The sequence below is a fragment of the Carassius carassius genome, chromosome 42 (genome assembly GCF_963082965.1).
Source record: "Carassius carassius chromosome 42, fCarCar2.1, whole genome shotgun sequence".
Taxonomy (NCBI): Eukaryota; Metazoa; Chordata; class Actinopteri; order Cypriniformes; family Cyprinidae; genus Carassius; species Carassius carassius.
Genome location: NC_081796.1, coordinates 13,621,167 through 13,638,865, shown reverse-complemented (window position 1 = coordinate 13,638,865; position 17,699 = coordinate 13,621,167). Strand labels below are relative to the sequence as shown.

Genomic DNA, 17,699 nt, shown 5'->3' with positions numbered 1-17,699 from the left:
GTGGTCTTTATACACAGTACACTAATGTGCAGTTGGCCACTGCTTGACCCGACATTACAATGCGGACAGCCAAGCCTCACATACATCTCTATAATGAAGCGAAAGTGAAGCTGCACAACGTCTCTTGGCAACGTTAACCTCAAGCTCAACTTGTGGCCACCCCGGGTTAACCTGCTCTGTGATCATTGTTTCCTTCCTTCGACTTGGCATTTCTTAAAGTAGGGCCCCCCCACCACTCTGGCTTTCTGAACTGGTGCCAGGCCACACTCGATGCCAAGGATTACTCTGGGTTTGCTGCCAGGCACACGCTGGGCTCCAGCGTGCAGAGACCTCCAGACAGAGGTGAAAAGAACACCATCCTCTCCACTGCACTCTGAGCATGTCTGATATCTTCTAGCGACACGGGGGCCTTGAGATCAGCTTCACTGAGGGTGCTGGTAAGAAGGCGCTGATCATTCTGCTAACTTTCATTTATCAGGTTCATTAATTGGGTTAAGAACACCTAGCAGTGCTTAACCAGTCAGACCGGGTGATAATGTGGAAAACCCAGCTGCATTCCATCACTGAAATCTCAGTGATACCAAGCTGAGCATCTATATAGTGCTTCAAAGTGGGTGAACTACTTGTGGGTGGCCTTCACATGATAGATTTATGCTCTTGTGGCAAAAGACCCTTCCTTCTGAAATAAACATACATTGACTGGGTCACAATTCACTGGTGAACAACTGGAGCAACTGGTGAATTAAGTCTAGAATCGTTGTGCTCAACTTAATTTCTAAAAAACGCCCCTTCCCTTGTGCCTCCTTTCCATAAAAAAAATATAAATAAAAACTTTGTTACAGTACACATGTGTGTTCACATGCACCCCCAAAAATCTGTTCATAATCAGATTAATTGATGGATCAATCAGACTGAAAAAAAGCCTTCATGTAAACACCTAGAATGAGCTCAATCTGAAGAAATTTCAATGTGAACGGATGAATACATGCTTATGTAAATGAATATGGATATTGAATTTTAACATTAAGGGTTCAAATAAACACCACTTTCAGAATCTGAAATACGACTGGATTCATTTCAACTGACAAAAATATGTGTATGTTAAGTGAGGCACTTACAAAGGAAGTGAATGGATTGTAAATCATTTGTAACAATATGTAGGTTAACATGATTTTAGTGTGAAAAAAAACTGCTAACTTTTACTGTGAAGTTATATACAATTATACCAAGGCAGAGCAAATCCACAAACCCTAAAATGACCATAAAAATTGTTTAAACAGATTTACAGATCAAACTATATGCAAGTTTCAACAAAATAATTAACGTACACGCTTTTATGAAATTTGAAGGCTTCACATTTCTCCTTTTACATCCTTCAAAATTTAGCCCTACAAACTTCCACTGTAAGTGCCTCAGCATCTTCATTTTTTTTATTTTTTTAAGAAAAAGAGGGGCGAGTACATTTTTTGTGCTAACTTTGTTTTATGCCACGAATGTTGTCATTTGAGCTTAACTCAACCAGGAATATTCCTTCAGCTTTGGTACATTTGCTCTTTGTGGGGCTTACATGACCTCAATTATCTTAGCAGTGAGCCAGTTTGTGCAAGGCCACCTTCACAGTAAATATCTGTGGCAATAACATAATGTCACCAGCCAAAGTCAAATCAATACGTATTTGAGTGGAGAAAGAAAGTCTCGCTTGTAAGTACTGAAAGCAAAGCTGATACTATTTTTCATGTTTAATATTATAAAGTTGCTTACTTTAAAGCAATCAAATGTATAAAGTGCCACATGAATAAATGTGGCGAGACTAGAATTGCAGAGCTGCTGCAAACATCCACTTCGCTTTGATCAGATGCTTGCTTAACTGCTGTTTTCACAACGCTGTCAAGTTTGTTGGGTGTTTATTTTGTTATCAAAACATTTGCAATATTTGGATGGGCTACATTTTAAAGTACACTGAGCTATCTAGATTAAACCGCTGTGCAAGAGAAAGACAGAACAGTCTGAGAGCCATCATGGACGCACACAGCAGGCTCATTAGGCAGAAGTGGGGAGTTGAGAGAGATGTGTGTAGCAATCCTGGGTCAGACTCTGTGCAAGGACAGTATGTCTGTGAGAGGAAACGGTGAGTGGAATGAACCCAGCCATTATAACTCAGCTCATCCGTCACTGTGAGGCCTCAGGCCCGTCTACCCGCTGTTACCCTGGCAACACGCTCCTAAACTTACATTCAGTACCGTTTCAGGAGTACAAGAAACAATTACTGAAATCATTTTTGTTTTGCTTTAAATGTGAGCCATGTGAAGTACAAAATGTTTTAGGCAAGCAAAAAATATTATATAAAAATAAAAAGGAGTATTAGAGCTATAAATTTAATTTGAAAACAATTCTAATAAATAAATAAATACAATTAAATTAAACACGAAAAACATTTTAAAACAATTTGCAGGTGATTAGCATTTAATGAAATTAATGTGATTAAATCTGAGGCATGTAGAGAAGAAAAAAAATTATGCATGCAAAAAACAAAAATCTAACAATAGTATCTAAAAAATAAACCCATGAAAAAATGCGATTAATTAGGATATAATGGAATTATTTTTATTAAAAATGTCAGGTGTGTGGAGGCATTAGGGATGTAAATTTAATTTGAAAACAATTCTTAGAAAAAAAAAAGTAAAACATGAATAAAATAAATTGCAATTACATTATCCATTGACAGTCCTACTAACATTATAGAGCTATTTTCCAAATTAAGTCAATGCTCATTCGTTCTAACTACAGCTTTTTTTTTTTTTTAACAAACTCCAGCTGAGGCTTTGTACATATCGTTCCTGAGCAAAGCACATTACTGTTGAATGTGAGCAGCAATGTCATTTAGGCAGACCTGGTTTCCTCCCTGCCCTTTGCTCCCAGTGTAATTTGAGAGAAGACTGAAAAAAGGACCCGTGCTCAGAGAACTGAATGAAAGGTAGAGAGAGAGCAGGCATGTTCACATTCAGCCGTGGTCTAACTTAATCAAGCCGGACAAGGTCATCATTTTCCAGCTTTCTTCTAATTAGGCTTAATTTGGTTACAGTAATCCTTAGACAGAGCTACTGTGTCCTGGTAAAACACACTCACCAAGATACACACTTAAAAATTAGGGGCTAATGTTTATATATTTGTGAGTTGTTTTTTTTTAGCCAATGATTTTAGTGCTTGGGTATCTCTTCGTGTCAATCTGATGCCATTTGACACTGATTTGATTTGACAGTGGCTCATATGATCATCCCTCTAACTGACAGACTGCATCTTGTCAATGAGGTTTTAAAATCAAACAGCCTTGTGACAAATTTCTGTTTCTTTCAGCCTTCTGCTGAGCATGCGTGGCGGCCGAGCTGCCCAGCTGAAGACCTGCGACTGTGACAAATGCACTTTGCAGGAAGATCAAAGTTCAACAATCATCCTGTGATTCACTGTGATGGAATAGCTCAATCAATATAGTGTGTCAAAGGTCAGCTGATCCATGCTGAAATCATGGTTCTGGACTGCTGGATGGCTGCATGTGAACTAACACTCCTCTTTCCACCCCACTGCAGGTAGCTGGGAGGGTCATGTGATCACAACATCCACTGGTGGATATGCCAGATTTAGATTGTCACACGTGAATGCTGTTACGCCACAGAGACCTAGGCAGCATCTGCGTACACGCATGCACGCTGGTGATCACAGTTTTGACAGTCTTGGCTGACCTAAAACATTCCCTAAATAATCCAACTACTACTACAGAATACAGGAAAGCTTTTACTACAAAAGGAAGTGCATGCTTTCAGACAAAAAGCAGTTAACTGATACTAGAAAAGTATATATCAGTATAAAAGAATTTTTTAAAGGCCATAACACAGGAATTATTTTTTTTTAATTGATAAACAGAAAAAAAATAATAATACTGAGCTTAAGAAAATGTTTAAAATTCTATCTGAAATTACTAGTAAATTTCACTAATAATAATAATTAGAAAGAAATGTCAAGTAACACATTAAATCTAGAAGTGCAACTCTGAAACCATTTTAACTCTTTAATTTTTACAGTGCAGTTTGCATTATTTCTGTTTTATTTATATAATATTTTAGTGTTTGTTAAAATGAGCTTTTATTTTAGAATGGTCAGTTTTCATTTAAATGTAAAGTTTTAGATTAACTTTTAGTAATTTTGTATGTGCCTTTGATATTTTTATTATTAATAGGCTAGATTTTTATTTCAGTTTTGGAACTACATTTTTTTTATTTCAGTTATTTGCCTTTTTTATTGACTTTTTTAACTTAAGTATTTTAGCTTTACTTCATTTAAAAACTATTTTAGTACACTGAGGATTAAAAATTAAAATTTAAAAAAATAAATACACAGCAATCAATCAATCAATATTACTGGGTTTTAGAAAATTTAAAAACAAATAGTATTTTCTTGTACACCAAACAATTTAATGTTATACCACTGTAATATTTCATAATATTTAGAATTAGCTTATATTTTTAAATGCAAATGTTTTGTTTATTTTAGTAATTTTAAATTTTATTGTTCTTTTATTATAATAATTATAATAATTATATTATTTTAAGTCTAAGATTAAGCTGTTTATATTGGTTTCATTTAAAATTGTCTTTCATATTTTAGTTTTAACAATAACATCACTATTAGTTTGCTTGCGTATACACGAAACCATACAACAATATTTTACATTGTTCACAAATTAAACTAATTAAAGCAATGGCCATATTACTCTTATGTTAGGCTGCAGGAGCGTTTGTTCACCACACAAGCCCTACTTTGGAATGTGTCAGCATGATGTAAGAGGTGGGTAACAAAGCTAACATGAACTGAACTACTGGTCCAACAGGCTGAGTTGCACTACTGCAGCTCTTAGCAGCACTGATGCAAATCTGAGGTGAACACCGGCTGTCAGTGTACAGGCTCCAAGCTTGTGCTTTCAAGCAGATCATTTCTTATAAACCACCAATGGAGTAAACCAGTAGGGTTTGGGAGCTGAGAACCTGTTCTTATATGGTAAACAGAACTCTCATGACATTCGATTCAGCAAAGAGAACATTGTAAATATTCATACCAAACACTAAAATACTCCTACAGTGTTTCTTAACTATAAAGTTGCAACGCAACACTACCACTGAATCACAAACATACAGCAACCATTGTAGTCTGACTCTCAATCGAATCACTCTTAGGGACCAGTTCTTTATGGTGAATCAAAAACACTTCAGAGAGAATCAGTAAGCTGACTCTCTTACTGAATCACGTGTTTTGTCACAGATGAACAATATTTGTAAACACACTTTTTGATAATATTACATTTTGTATTTTGTATTTTATTTTATTTCTGTTATGATAAAATCTGAGGGCTGTAAACGCGAATAGTATTTCTTATTTCAATATAAGTTGACATTGGTTAATGCATTACATAACATTATAACAGAGCTATAACGTTAACGTTAATACAAATACAGCTGTCTGTCCATTGTTAGTTCATGTAACCTCAGGACCACTACATAATATTAACAGATAGAACTTTTGATTTTAATAATGTTTCATTACGTTATAATTACTTTAACGAAGATAAATGCATGCTTTATCATTTTCACTGTTAGTTCATATTAGCCAAAGCAGTTAACGAATGTTAACAAATGGTACTTGTATTGCAAAACCTTATTTAAAAAATCGTTAATGGCAACGTTACTTAACTGGAATCCTTACAGCAATCGAAATGAAGCCAAACCAAATCCGTCCCACAATTCACACTAGCAATAGCCAAGTTTTAATGAAAATTAAATAAGACTATGATCTGCATTTATGAAAGCGAAAACAAAAACAAAACACTTATTCGAGACTAAATGTATCTCTCGAGTTAAAATGATAAGTTACGGTTAAAGGTGCATCTAAACATGACCTAGTCCCAGTGAACTACCCGGCGGCGTGACGTCACACACCGTAAAACCTCGTCACGGCGGATACGAACTCTGTCGACCAAACTAAAAAAATATCCTGCTGGAGTGCTGGACGACAAAAGCAGCCTCTGCTCCATATATAAGCGCTTGTGGAAATAGCGGAGTTCAGGCAAATCACGAGGTAAATGCTAATTAGCAGCATTCCCAGCCCCTGGCGCCCCAACTTTTCCTTTCCTTACACAGGCGAGCTCCAATAAACCGAACCGTGGCGTGCAGTAGTTGACCAAAGAGCTGACTCACTAGTCCAAGCTCCCACAAAGAACCGAAACGCGGTGACTAACAAATAACAACGCGCGTTTACTTCCAACAGAACGACTCTGTTGCTCTGTCGGCTGGCTTTAGAACGGTTACAGTCCAGCTCGCTACAATGTAACACACGCGTTCCAATGGAACGCCACTCACGTTACAAATGTAACAGCTCTGCCCGCTAAAGTTAAAATACCACTGAATATTGTTCCACGGATGGACTTGCCTTCCTCACAGTCAAATGGGGGCTCGCAGGCTAAAGCTAGCCACGCAAATAAGAGGGGGAGCTGGCTGAACTTAATCGCTCAAATGCGAGCAGCGCGGGTGAATCAAGTAAACCAGCGACACAACTGAAATTCTAAAACAGTAACAGCCGTGCATCCGCCTCAAGGTCGCTCAAAGCGCTTTGTTTACACGCCGACAACAGGCAAAACACAACTCTCTAACTCTGCAAAGTGGGCAGGCTGAAACAGCGAGTGTAGCTGGTTTAGCAAGCTAATAGAGGATACCGCCGCCGCGGAACTGTGATTGGATCATGCAGAGAGTGTGTAAAATTCGCGTTACAAAGCCACCCCTCGCCGCCATTCACCACCAAACATTCACCATTTTCAACCACGTCAGACTTACAGTGTTTGGTTTCCTCCTAAATCCCGTACGTTACGTCCAGCTCTGACCTTCGGGTTGGTGAAACAGCATTATAGTTAACTGCCGCCGCCATGTTCCTGCTGCCGTGTGCCTAACGATGGCTGGCTGCTTGTTTATCTCGCCAGAAAAACCTCCCCCACATACTACGGGCACAGTATCTACTCGTTTACTCTAGCCTGCATAGCAACCTTGCAGTGAGCAATGGGGCAAAATGATGATACAGCAAACATAAGGACGAGGCTCGCCCCTTGGAATGAATTTTCTGTTTCTTTGTGTTTATAAACCGCAAGTAGATGTTTCATAATATTATATGAAGGAACCAAAACTGTTTTGAAAAGCCAGTTTCCATAGCACTTTACGAAAGCTTTCTCTTTTAAAGCGGTGCCGTGGGAGAAAAAGTGTGCCAGTGGTCAGGTTACGAGCCGGTGTTGTTGTTATTCCAAACCCAGAGCAATCTGCACTCTATTATCAATGTCATAACAGCTTAATTAGAAATCACATTATATGACGCACATGAAACTGCTTTACAGATCTCCATAAATCACATCCCGCGTGTTATGATTTACTTCAGGAATCTTGATATGCATTTAATCTGCGTTTCTTATCAAATAAAAACTTTTTTTTAAAAAAGACACAAACATCAGAACCTAGAATATAAGAGAAGATTCAATAGTGTTTGGCTCTGAAAATAGCAGAGGCCAATTTAAATCCAATTTTAATCCATCTTTTTTGTTTAGTTTTTTTCTTGCTAGTAGGCATTTAAATAATTGTTTTGCAGGTCTCAAGACATTGTATCTTAAATAATGATTCAAGTCTTCTATGTACTGAAAAAAAAAATGTTAATTTTGACATATAACTGTAGGGAATATCTTATTATATAGCCTATAGCCTAATAAAAAAGCAATGCATATTTAGTACTTATATTATTTATAAGTCAAGGCATGTGTCCTCGATTGAGTCCACATCTCTATACGTCATTTAAAAATAGTACATAAGAACATTTCTCGGCCACTACATCTATGAAATACAATGGGAAGGAGCCCCTACAAGGGTTTGTCAATATACACGTACGTGTCTCATAACTGTATTGAGTTATCAAACATACAGTTCTTAATTTTCTCCCAGAATACAAGCCTCAGATGGCCACGAGCTCAGTGAATGTTTGATCGGGCAGGAAGCCAAAGCTTACCGTTATTACTCAGCAGCAATAAACCCCAAATGTGTCAGGTATCAGATCAAACCCCACACAGCGACAGGTTGATGTATGAAATACTTCCATGTGAACGCAAGCCAGCGAGCGAGATGAAGCACGGGCAAATCGAAACGAATCCTACAGTTCCAGCCCGAGTCGATCAAAGGTCCACACCGAGTGTAACTTCTCTCGAAGGGAAATCTGCAAACAGTGACTTATGCAATATTCGCTGTTCACGCTCTTTCAGATTGGCACGCGCCTGACAGCAATTGTGAAACAGCACGGGGGTGTCGCAACGAAGCGTCCCGACGGCACCATCAGTGCAGGAAAGCTTAAAGATGTGTTGTCATCTCGGTTGCATTTTTTTAAGACGTTGTTGCTAATGGAAAATATCCCTCAACATCCGCGCAGAGTGATTAGCAAAACCAATAAATATCGTTGTGCTTAAGAAAAAGATAACTTGGCGAACAGCGCCACTACATGATCAACACCAACATTTGAAGGAAAATGACCTCTTAAAGCTAAATGAAATTAAATCAAGTTTTCAGTATACCTTTTTACTGTATTTAATATTTGAGAATTATATAACAAATTGTTTTTTTTATATAAAATAAATTTTGTTGTAATATTATTAGGTTCATATACAAAGAGTATAGAGTAACGTTATAGAGCATTGCGTTAGCAAGCAAGCTAGCTCAAGGTTGGGGGGTTCGATTCCCCGGGAACACGATAGGTAAAAATTGATAGCCTGACTGCACTGTAAGTCGCTTTGGATAAAAGCGTCTGCTAAATGCATAAATTTAATTTAATTTAAAAAATACGTTTTATATATATATGCCATACAGAAGCCCGAACAACTGTTGCTATGGTTACTTCCTCACGAGAACGCAAAAACTGTTCACGAGTGTTATTTAGTACTTTCTGACCAACTCGGACTCGAAATTTATTGGTAACTGAAACGCTGTTTTTTTTTTTTTGACTTTGTTTTGAGTGGTTCAAGCCCTTCAAGTAATTGTAATTTGAACCATGGCTTTCAATTAACGAATATATATATATATATATATATATATATATATATATATATATATATATATATATATATATATGTGTGTGTGTGTGTATGTGTATATATATATATAAATAATGATAGAGAAAGAGTTTTGACCGTCGTTTTCTAAAATGTAATAAAACAAATACAGACTCACTCATTAAAACAAATACAGACTCACTCATTAAAACAAATATAGACTCACTCATAGCCAATGCAGTGAAATGGGGCAAAAACTGTGAAAACAACATTTTTATTAATGTATTCACTGGTTGTCTTTCTCATTAATTGTACTTGGGAAAAATAAATGTGAGAATTTGTAATTGAACTTTACTCTGTGTACTGTTTTTCTTAAACCAAACCTATCTATGAACATGTTGATGTCTGAGAACTTTTCCTTAGATCTGACCACAGTCTCACATGCTCACTGGAATGACACTTTTTTATGCGTTTTCAACACCAAACCGCAAAGTTCAAGAATAAAAGCTATAACCTTTTGACAAATCAAAAGCATACAGCTTTTCTTCTTTTTGTTCATCATCCTTTGCTAAATTAAATTACAAAATTTACAAAACTTTTTGTTTACCTTGACTAATTACACAAAAATACAACAAATTGATATCTTAAAAAAAGGCATCAAATTAACATTTTAGCTTGTGATTTCTTTCTTTTTTTTTGATGAAAAAAAGAATAATATTGTGACAATGCATTTATACAACACAAATAAAGAGACATTTGAAATAGTTCCAAATGCATAGGACAGAATAAACCAAAACTGTGAGCCTTCAGAGAACTTTAAATACAACCCTGATTTCAAATTCAAGTTAAAATACTGAATAAGTCCTCTGATCTGTATGGTTAGGCACTTGTAAAAATAAGTTACATTTTCCCCACAGCTTTCATGTTTTCTTTGTAGGTATGGCTGGATCATAGATTTGGATTTGGGATGGCAGCATTAAGAAAATAAAGTAAAGAGCATATGGACCTTTAGAATAAGAAAACAAATGTAGAGGAGAATAAAAAAAAAAACTCCAAAATCCCCCAAAGCCACTTTTCATCAAGCCCTTCATGCAAAGAGACATAATAGTTGGATGGCTTCATGAAATACAGCATTCAGCATCTTACAGGATCAAAAAGCAGTTTTTTCTTTTCTTTTTCTGATAAATGAGGGGAAAGGGAAAATGGGCTACAGACAAAATGCATGATGAAGAGAAGGGAGAGAAATGATTCATCCTGGACAGAAGTTGGGACTTTATGATGACTTCTCCTTTCTCGCTCGGGGAGAATCTGCTCCACTGGCACCAACAGATCCATTCACACCATTGGCTGTGAAAAGTCAAATGAGAAGGTGCTTGATGTAAGTGTTAAGCGGTTCATTTTGTAGTCTACGTACCTGAAGTGCTGTTACCACCGGTCAAAGGTTTGGAATGATCCATTTTTTTTTTTTTAACTCAAAAAGGCTGCATTTATTCAAGTCAAACATACAGTAACAGTAATTACATTTTTCTTCGAAATGATTACAATTCCGTTTTCTATTTTAATATTTCAAAATGTAATCTATTCTTGTGGTGGCAAAGCTGAATTTTCAGCAGCCATTGCTCCAGTAATTACATCAGTTCTTTTAAATAGGGGCAGTTGTGGCATAATGGTAAGAGAGTCACAGAAACTTGTAGCCCGGAGGTTGTGGGTTTGAGTCTCGAAATGAGCAGGAAGTGTTTGGTGGGGGGAGTGACTGAATAGTCCACACTCTATACCCACAACTGAGGTGCCCTTGAGCAAGGCACCTAAACCCCAATTGTTCTCCAGGCATCACAGCAAAAATAGCTACCCACAGCACGGTGTGTGTGTGTGTGTGTGTGTTCACAACTCACTGCTTCTACTCTTGTATGGGTTAAATGCTGAGGATAAATTCTGAGCATGGCCTTGGCCATCACGTCGTAATAATTTTTCACAATATTACTGTTTTTGCTATATTCTTTTTATTAAATAAATGCAGCCCTGGTGAGCATATGAGACTTCTTTCAAAAACATGAAAAATCTCATGCAAATAGAAAGATGCCACTAAAAGGGACAGTTCACCCAAAAATGAAAATAGTCACTCACCCTCCACTTGTTCCAAAACTTAGTATCTTTCTTTTGCTGACATTAATGCCCTCAAATGCTGGAAGACATTTGCAAGGACACAGAAGACATTATGGTAACCTAAGATTTGACGGTAGCCATTGACTTTCATAGTATTTTTTTCCATACTAATGGAAGTTAATGGCTGCCATCAACTGTTTGGTTCCCAACATTCTTCCAATTATCTTCCTTTGTGTTCAGCAGCTGAAGGTAATTCATATGGGCTTGAATTAATGATGACTGAATTTTCATTTTTGGGTGAATTATCCCTCTAATGATTTTTCTTAAAAGCAGTATGCTTTAAAAACAACTCTATATTCATAATACCATACAGCATCAAGTGCTTTACTGCTTAAATGTAGATTCTAGAAGTGCTTGATATTAAAAGTGCAATAAGCCACAAAACAGTACTTGCACTGACTTACATTCACCCACAGCATACATACGCAAGATCTTTCAGACAGCATATGATCCAGATTTCAGTAATGTTTATTGGTCAATGCACTTCGATGGTCAAATACACACTAAATTGTCAAAAATGCCATTTTGGCGAGTATTCATCTAAATGCTTGTGTCTTATGTAAACAGTTGAAATCAGATGCATGTCAGTTTATTGGTAAAACAAAGTGACAGCGGCCTCTAAAATGACTCATATCATCAGTCATATCGCCCACCCATAACTGGAACATTAGAATAGCGTGTGGTATTTAAATAAACCGGTTAACTGATCTTAAGTGGGCAGTACTGACCTTTCTTTGATTTGCTCTTAGAAGAGGACGATTTCTTCTTTAAGGTCTGAGTCTGTGCGTGTTCTCTCCATCGGCGCAGCTGGAAGTTGATAAATTTCCACATCATAAAAGCCTGAGTGGTGCATATTGCAGCCAGGACGGTCACCCTGAGAGAAACAGCATGCCATTACAAACAACTCCAATAGTAATTCAGCAAAAGGTTGTCACTGCTTTTCCATCATCTGGTGTTTAAATGCATCACGCCCATCCAAAAGGCTCTCACTTTCAGTAGAAAATCTTTTACAATGTGATTACATATTATAAGTTGAGACTTTTTTGACTGGAAATTTTGGGCCACTAGATTTTTTTTTTTATCGTTGATGCCAAGGTTTGCTTTCTTTGGCTACATAACTACAAATACCATCTTTCACTCTGCACCTTTATACTAAAAACCAAACACTTCAAAACTAAACTGCATTGCACAAACCACAAAGCCAGCATGGTGCAAAGCATTTGAATTTAATTTGAATTTCTTGAAAAATTTATTTCAAGAAAGAAGAATTTATTAAAAAATTAGCATGACTTATCTCAATTATTCCTTCCTTTCCTTTCCAATGACAAGAGGAATATCACCCTGCTTACTAGGGCTGGGATTTGACAAATTTCACAGTTCGATTTTTTAAATAGGAACATTTAAATGGTGGTTGTCACAAAAACTTAGAATTATTCCAACAAAGTCAATATTTAAGAACAGTAAAAACTATAATGAATGTTATATGGTGTATACTCCAGTTTAGTTTATTTTTCTAGCTGACTAATAAGCATATGATCACAGTGTAATAAATGTCGTGTTATGTGACATCGTTTACAATCTATTTTTGTCTTTCTGCGGGTAAAACACTGATTGAGTGATTGCATGAGACAGGATACAGATTTCGTTAAGTTGTACTCTCTTTTAACATAGCTTCAGATGTTCATTCATGTTTATTTCACGCTGTAACCGCTATTAAAGCGGAAATTATCAGTTCGCACTACAAGAGCTACTACAATCTGTCTCTTTACATTAAACTTCTCCAAAAACAACAATTAATATTTGAACGTTTTAATAAAATGGGCAGAATTTGAAATCTGAGACTTTGTTTCATATCAAAAGTAACAATAACAAAGCTTATTGCAGTTTATTGGATGGGCGGCGCGCTACAATGTTCCGTTCATTATCTGACAGGCTAGGGATTTATGAATCGATATCGTTTCATAAAAAGGAGAAATATTTTATCAATATTTTTTTTTAACCCAGCCATACTGCTTACCGAACAAACAGGACATTAAAGCTTCCCTCTGCGAGGTTCAAACCCTGTTTCTCTGCTCCGGCCAGCCCAAAGCCCACAGTGAGAACAGACAGGGAAAGAGTCAACAACCGGCCCAGCACAAACAGAACAGCCCACACTGTAAACCTGTTAACATACACAAAATGCTTCATAATGGTCAAACATCCTTTCACGAGCTTCAAACACAGAAATGTGCTAATAAATATACAATTTCCCCATGCACAGTAAAATTCAGGTGTTTATTAACTGGACTTGGTCTGTGCAATTAAAAGCACTCACCCGGTCTGCCGGTCTTCATTGCTGAAGTAAATGAGTCGGGCTACATGGAAGAGGAGCTCAACAAAGTAATGCAGAACCAGCAACACCAAGCCCAACCGGTTCAGACTAGAAAACACGTCATTAATGGTTTTAACATAAATAAACTACTGTATTAATCTTAATTTGTTTTTTAATGATAGTAATAGATAAATAGTAAGTCTCATTTATGTGAAAACGAAATAGAAAACTTTTGAAACATTATACTTGGGACGGCATGTTTCAAGTGAACGTGTGATTTATGTTTTAGTACAAAACGTGTGCACTGACAACAGTTTATGACGATTAATAAACGTGAAATATCAGTTACTTACTTTAGAACATAGGCTCCTGTGATTTGGACCATGTAAAGGCTGATATAAACAAGCTGACGAGGAATGTCCTCCTGAAAAATTTATTAAAACCACATTTACTAAAACGGTTCCATATTTTTAAACTGTCATTGTGTATACACATCCGAAAATGTCCACATTGATTGCCTATTGTCATGTCTTCACTGAATTTCGTTTTGTAAACACTGGAAAGGGAAAGAAGTCTGGTCACAATAACAGGATGCATGAATATGGTTTTAGTGCACGTTGCGCATCCTCAAACACTTTGCTTGCTTACTTTCTTGGTCTTTTGGAAGTAGAGCTCAGGGATAGCATGAAGCCAGTAACCAAGCTGACAGATGTAGTAAAACTTCAGCTGGAACCTAAAACAAGACAAACTACTTCTTTAGCATCTCCACGACTCTTGGAAGTCGAATGTCAATGATAATTGCATTTGCAAGCTGTGTGTAACATACAGTAGGTCTACAAAAATCAGAAGAGAGAATTAGAGGTAGACTAATGCAAGATAATTTGATCAGGAGCCTTGAGAAATCTTTTGAACGGGCTTCTTGATGTGAGCCAGTCCTGCAGATCAGTTTACCAAAGAAGATGCAACTTATGAGTGCTCATGCAGCAGATCGGCAGATGTGACGCAAGATGGAATATTAACCTCTCATATTCCGGGTCGACATTGAGAACACCCATCATTTCCCCTTCATTAATCAGCATATTCCACTATTTAAATTGCAAAAATGCTATGCATTTAAATGCATCTGCACTGTACTTACGGCATAAGGGTGTGTGGGTAACCGTCCCACAGGCTGACAGGGTTGGACAGGAGGTTCTCCTTCAGATGAAACAGAGTAAGTCAAATGAATCTTTCAGACACAGACCTGCACACAAACTTATTTACATGAAGCAGAGTAGTGAAGCGCTTACAGAAACAAGAATGCTGGCTCCCCACAGGCAGGAGAAGAGGTAGAAGGCACTCAGCTGACCCGACTCATTGAACTTGCTGTGCTTGGTTTTGGAGAAGTGCATCTTCCTGTTGATTTTCTGAACAGTTGTGGATTAAAAAAAAAAAGGAAAGGAAATCAAAACATTTTTTAGTATTAACAGGGTTACATCAAAACACTATTAAGATGCACATGAACATTTATGGACAAAGGTCACACAAATTATAAGTGTTTATTCAGTTTTTACAGGATACTTACATCCAGCACATATTCCTGAATAATGGCGTGCATGATAATTGCAACTAGCATGTAGAAGAAGACGGTGGCCACATCTTTCAGACCGTAATGGAAGTAATTCACTGCTGTTTCCTCGGGACCTGCTAAAATCCACGATACAAACAAATGCAAGCAAAAATATGAATATAATGCTGTCTAATTAAAATACTTAATTGCATGATGGCACACTCACTATGGCCAAGTATGGGAACTTGATTTAATTAAATTAATTAAATGTTTAACCCCTTGGAAGTGAGCATTATTATTGCAAAATAAAAAGAGAATCATTGTAAAACAAAAAGATGGAGATTTTTTTTTTTACTTTTGTAACAGAAAATATAAAAACTAGAAAAATATATTCTTACTCAAGCTATACAAACAGACCAAAAGAAACTGGAGTGCAAATAATAAAAAAATATATATATAATTAAAGCCACATACTTACCATTTGCTGGAATGGTTACATTGTATTGCACAGTTATGAACAAAACTGCTACTTTTGAGGTAATCTATGTAAAAAAGAAACATAAAAATGCAGTCAATACACAAATAAACGAAGGAACAGTCCATTAAAAATGAAAAATCTGTAATTTCACTGCTGGTTATATATGCTCTATATAATTGTGTATGAGACGAATAAAAATCTTGAATCTTAAAAATCTTGAGTCTTAAATTAGAGAATGGCAGGCAGACTCTCACCATTCACTTGAGTTGTATGTAAGAAATAAGGTTTACCATGCACATGAAGTGTTAAAAAAAAATAATAAGGCATGCTGATTTTAAGAAACATGAGAAGCAAATTACAGATTTTTTTCTTTTAAAATGAATATAAATAATAAATCTGGTTAGAAATGCCCATTAAGAGCAAAAAAAAATAAAAATAAAAAAAGAAAGAAAGAGAGAGATACTTTTGTTAAATAACTAATCAAATTTTATTTTGGTCAACATATATATATATATATATATATATATATATATATATATATATATATATATATATATATATATATATATATATACATATATATATATATATGTTCCAGTAGTGTAAACTTCACTTCCCATGATGCACCAGCACTGGCGCTGATATTTAGCAAACTATCGTCCAAATATAACGGTAGTGCAAACTGGCAGTCCTAACGAGTGCTGAGTGTGTCAAATCAGTAGATTACTGTCAGTAAAAGCTTTCTGGCAGCAAAACCCGTGACCCTGCTGTCTCTGTGCACCGGTGACAGCGCTCACTCATTCTCCGATTGCCACGTAACGCTTCATCTGCGCGTAAAAGTATCAGTGCAGCTACAATGTTACGTAATCATACTTACAAATCAATTCTGTTATTCCGTTCAGACACTCCTTTAAGTGTAATATATTAACGCACGTGCTTTTTTATCTCGCAGGTTTAAAACTTCCTTTAAATGCTTCATAGGGAATTCCGCTCTCGCGCTCATGCATCATGTCTCTGTGAATCAAAACTCCCAGCTTTTTAATGCAATAAGCATTAAGCACCTGCGCTTGAGAGTAAAGCTTACACTAAAAAATTAATCATAAATATGCAATCGGTTTTAAAAGTTCCGCACATTAAAGGCAAAACCAAAAAGAAACCGTTCTATCTTCAGTTAAAGGAAGTGAAAGGGACGAGACTATAATAGAACATAAAATATCTGTTATATTGCTTATAGAAGAAAAAGGTGGGAAAATATAAACACTGATCAGGCTGATTTGTCATCTTTGACTCCAAACTGTGTTTAAATCTGTAAGAGCGAATTAATTAATTCAAAAGTGGATTTTACCTCAAACATAAGACCCAACAGAAACACCATAGCAACGCAAGACACGATATCCGCGTGGTTCTGGATCACAAACTCGTGGCTGAGCACCGGAGGGTTCTTGGTGGTCTTTTTTCGGATTCCCATCTTGGTGGATGTTGAGAGAACTTTTCTTGAGTGGGAGTGAGGAACACGTCTTCACTATTGTTACAAGGCAGGCACGTCAGTCTTAACGCCTACTTCTGCCTTTCTTCTTCCACCCCCTTCTTTCAATTTAAGGCACGTTGCACAGTGACAAAAAATACAGTAGCGCCATCTGTTGGACTGGAGTAAATGAGACGCTTCATTCATTTGAACATCAAGGGCTTGTTTTAGTGGATAGAAGGGATGATAAATAGTGAATTAAATGAATAAAAATAAATAGAGATACATGTATATCTAATACAAATAGCTATTATTACTAAACAGTAAAAAATCTAGGGAAGTTGTGGCCTAGTGGTTAGAGAGTTTGACTCCTAACCCTAGGGTTGTGGGTTTGAGTCTTGGGCCGGCAATACCATGAGTTAGGTGCCCTTGAGCAAGGCACTGAACCCCCAACTGCTCCCCGGGCACCGCAGCATAAATGGCTGCCCACTGCTCCGGGTGTGTGTTCACAGTGTGTGTGTGTGTGTGTGTGTTCACTGCTCTGTGTGTGTGCACTTTGGATGGGTTAAATGCAGAGCACAAATTTTGAGTATGGGTCACCATACTTGGCTGAATGTCACT

At 36.8% G+C, this 17,699-nt stretch overlaps 2 protein-coding genes across 5 annotated transcripts in view; both read right to left on the bottom strand.

The window, feature by feature from the left end:
* LOC132124443 (nuclear receptor coactivator 2-like) overlaps positions 1 to 8,418 on the bottom strand; it is a 100,657-nt gene extending 92,239 nt beyond the window's left edge. Inside the window, exon 1 of one of the 4 annotated variants that reach the window (XM_059535442.1) lies at positions 8,083 to 8,418. The gene's annotated coding sequence lies outside the window, so the exon portion shown is untranslated. Of the gene's footprint in view, positions 1 to 6,875; positions 7,052 to 8,082 lie in introns of those variants that run through there. The other 3 variants (XM_059535443.1, XM_059535441.1, XM_059535444.1) reach the window with 3 other exon arrangements.
* A 1,194-nt stretch (positions 8,419 to 9,612) lies between these two features.
* On the bottom strand, positions 9,613 to 17,188 carry tram1 (translocation associated membrane protein 1). Its single transcript, XM_059534557.1, has 11 exons — positions 16,959 to 17,188; positions 15,614 to 15,677; positions 15,151 to 15,272; positions 14,876 to 14,992; positions 14,725 to 14,783; positions 14,235 to 14,319; positions 13,940 to 14,010; positions 13,590 to 13,694; positions 13,293 to 13,436; positions 12,004 to 12,149; positions 9,613 to 10,459 (listed from the first exon to the last, which is right to left on the bottom strand). Exons 1-11 carry the CDS (start codon positions 17,079 to 17,081, stop codon positions 10,386 to 10,388), a joined length of 1,110 nt encoding a protein of 369 aa, XP_059390540.1. The 5' UTR covers positions 17,082 to 17,188; the 3' UTR covers positions 9,613 to 10,385.
* Positions 17,189 to 17,699: the final 511 nt, after the last annotated feature.

Bases quoted from the DNA above. Each gene is read 5' to 3' on its own strand.
- tram1 (XM_059534557.1), bottom strand. From the start codon at position 17,081: ATGGGAATCCGAAAAAAGACCACCAAGAACCCTCCGGTGCTCAGCCAC. The intron at 15,678-16,958 runs GTAAAATCCACT...TTTTTTACATAG, and splicing joins TGTTGGGTCTTATGTTTGAG to ATTACCTCAAAAGTAGCAGT. The intron at 14,784-14,875 runs GTAAGCGCTTCA...TTTCATCTGAAG, and splicing joins GAGCCAGCATTCTTGTTTCT to GAGAACCTCCTGTCCAACCC.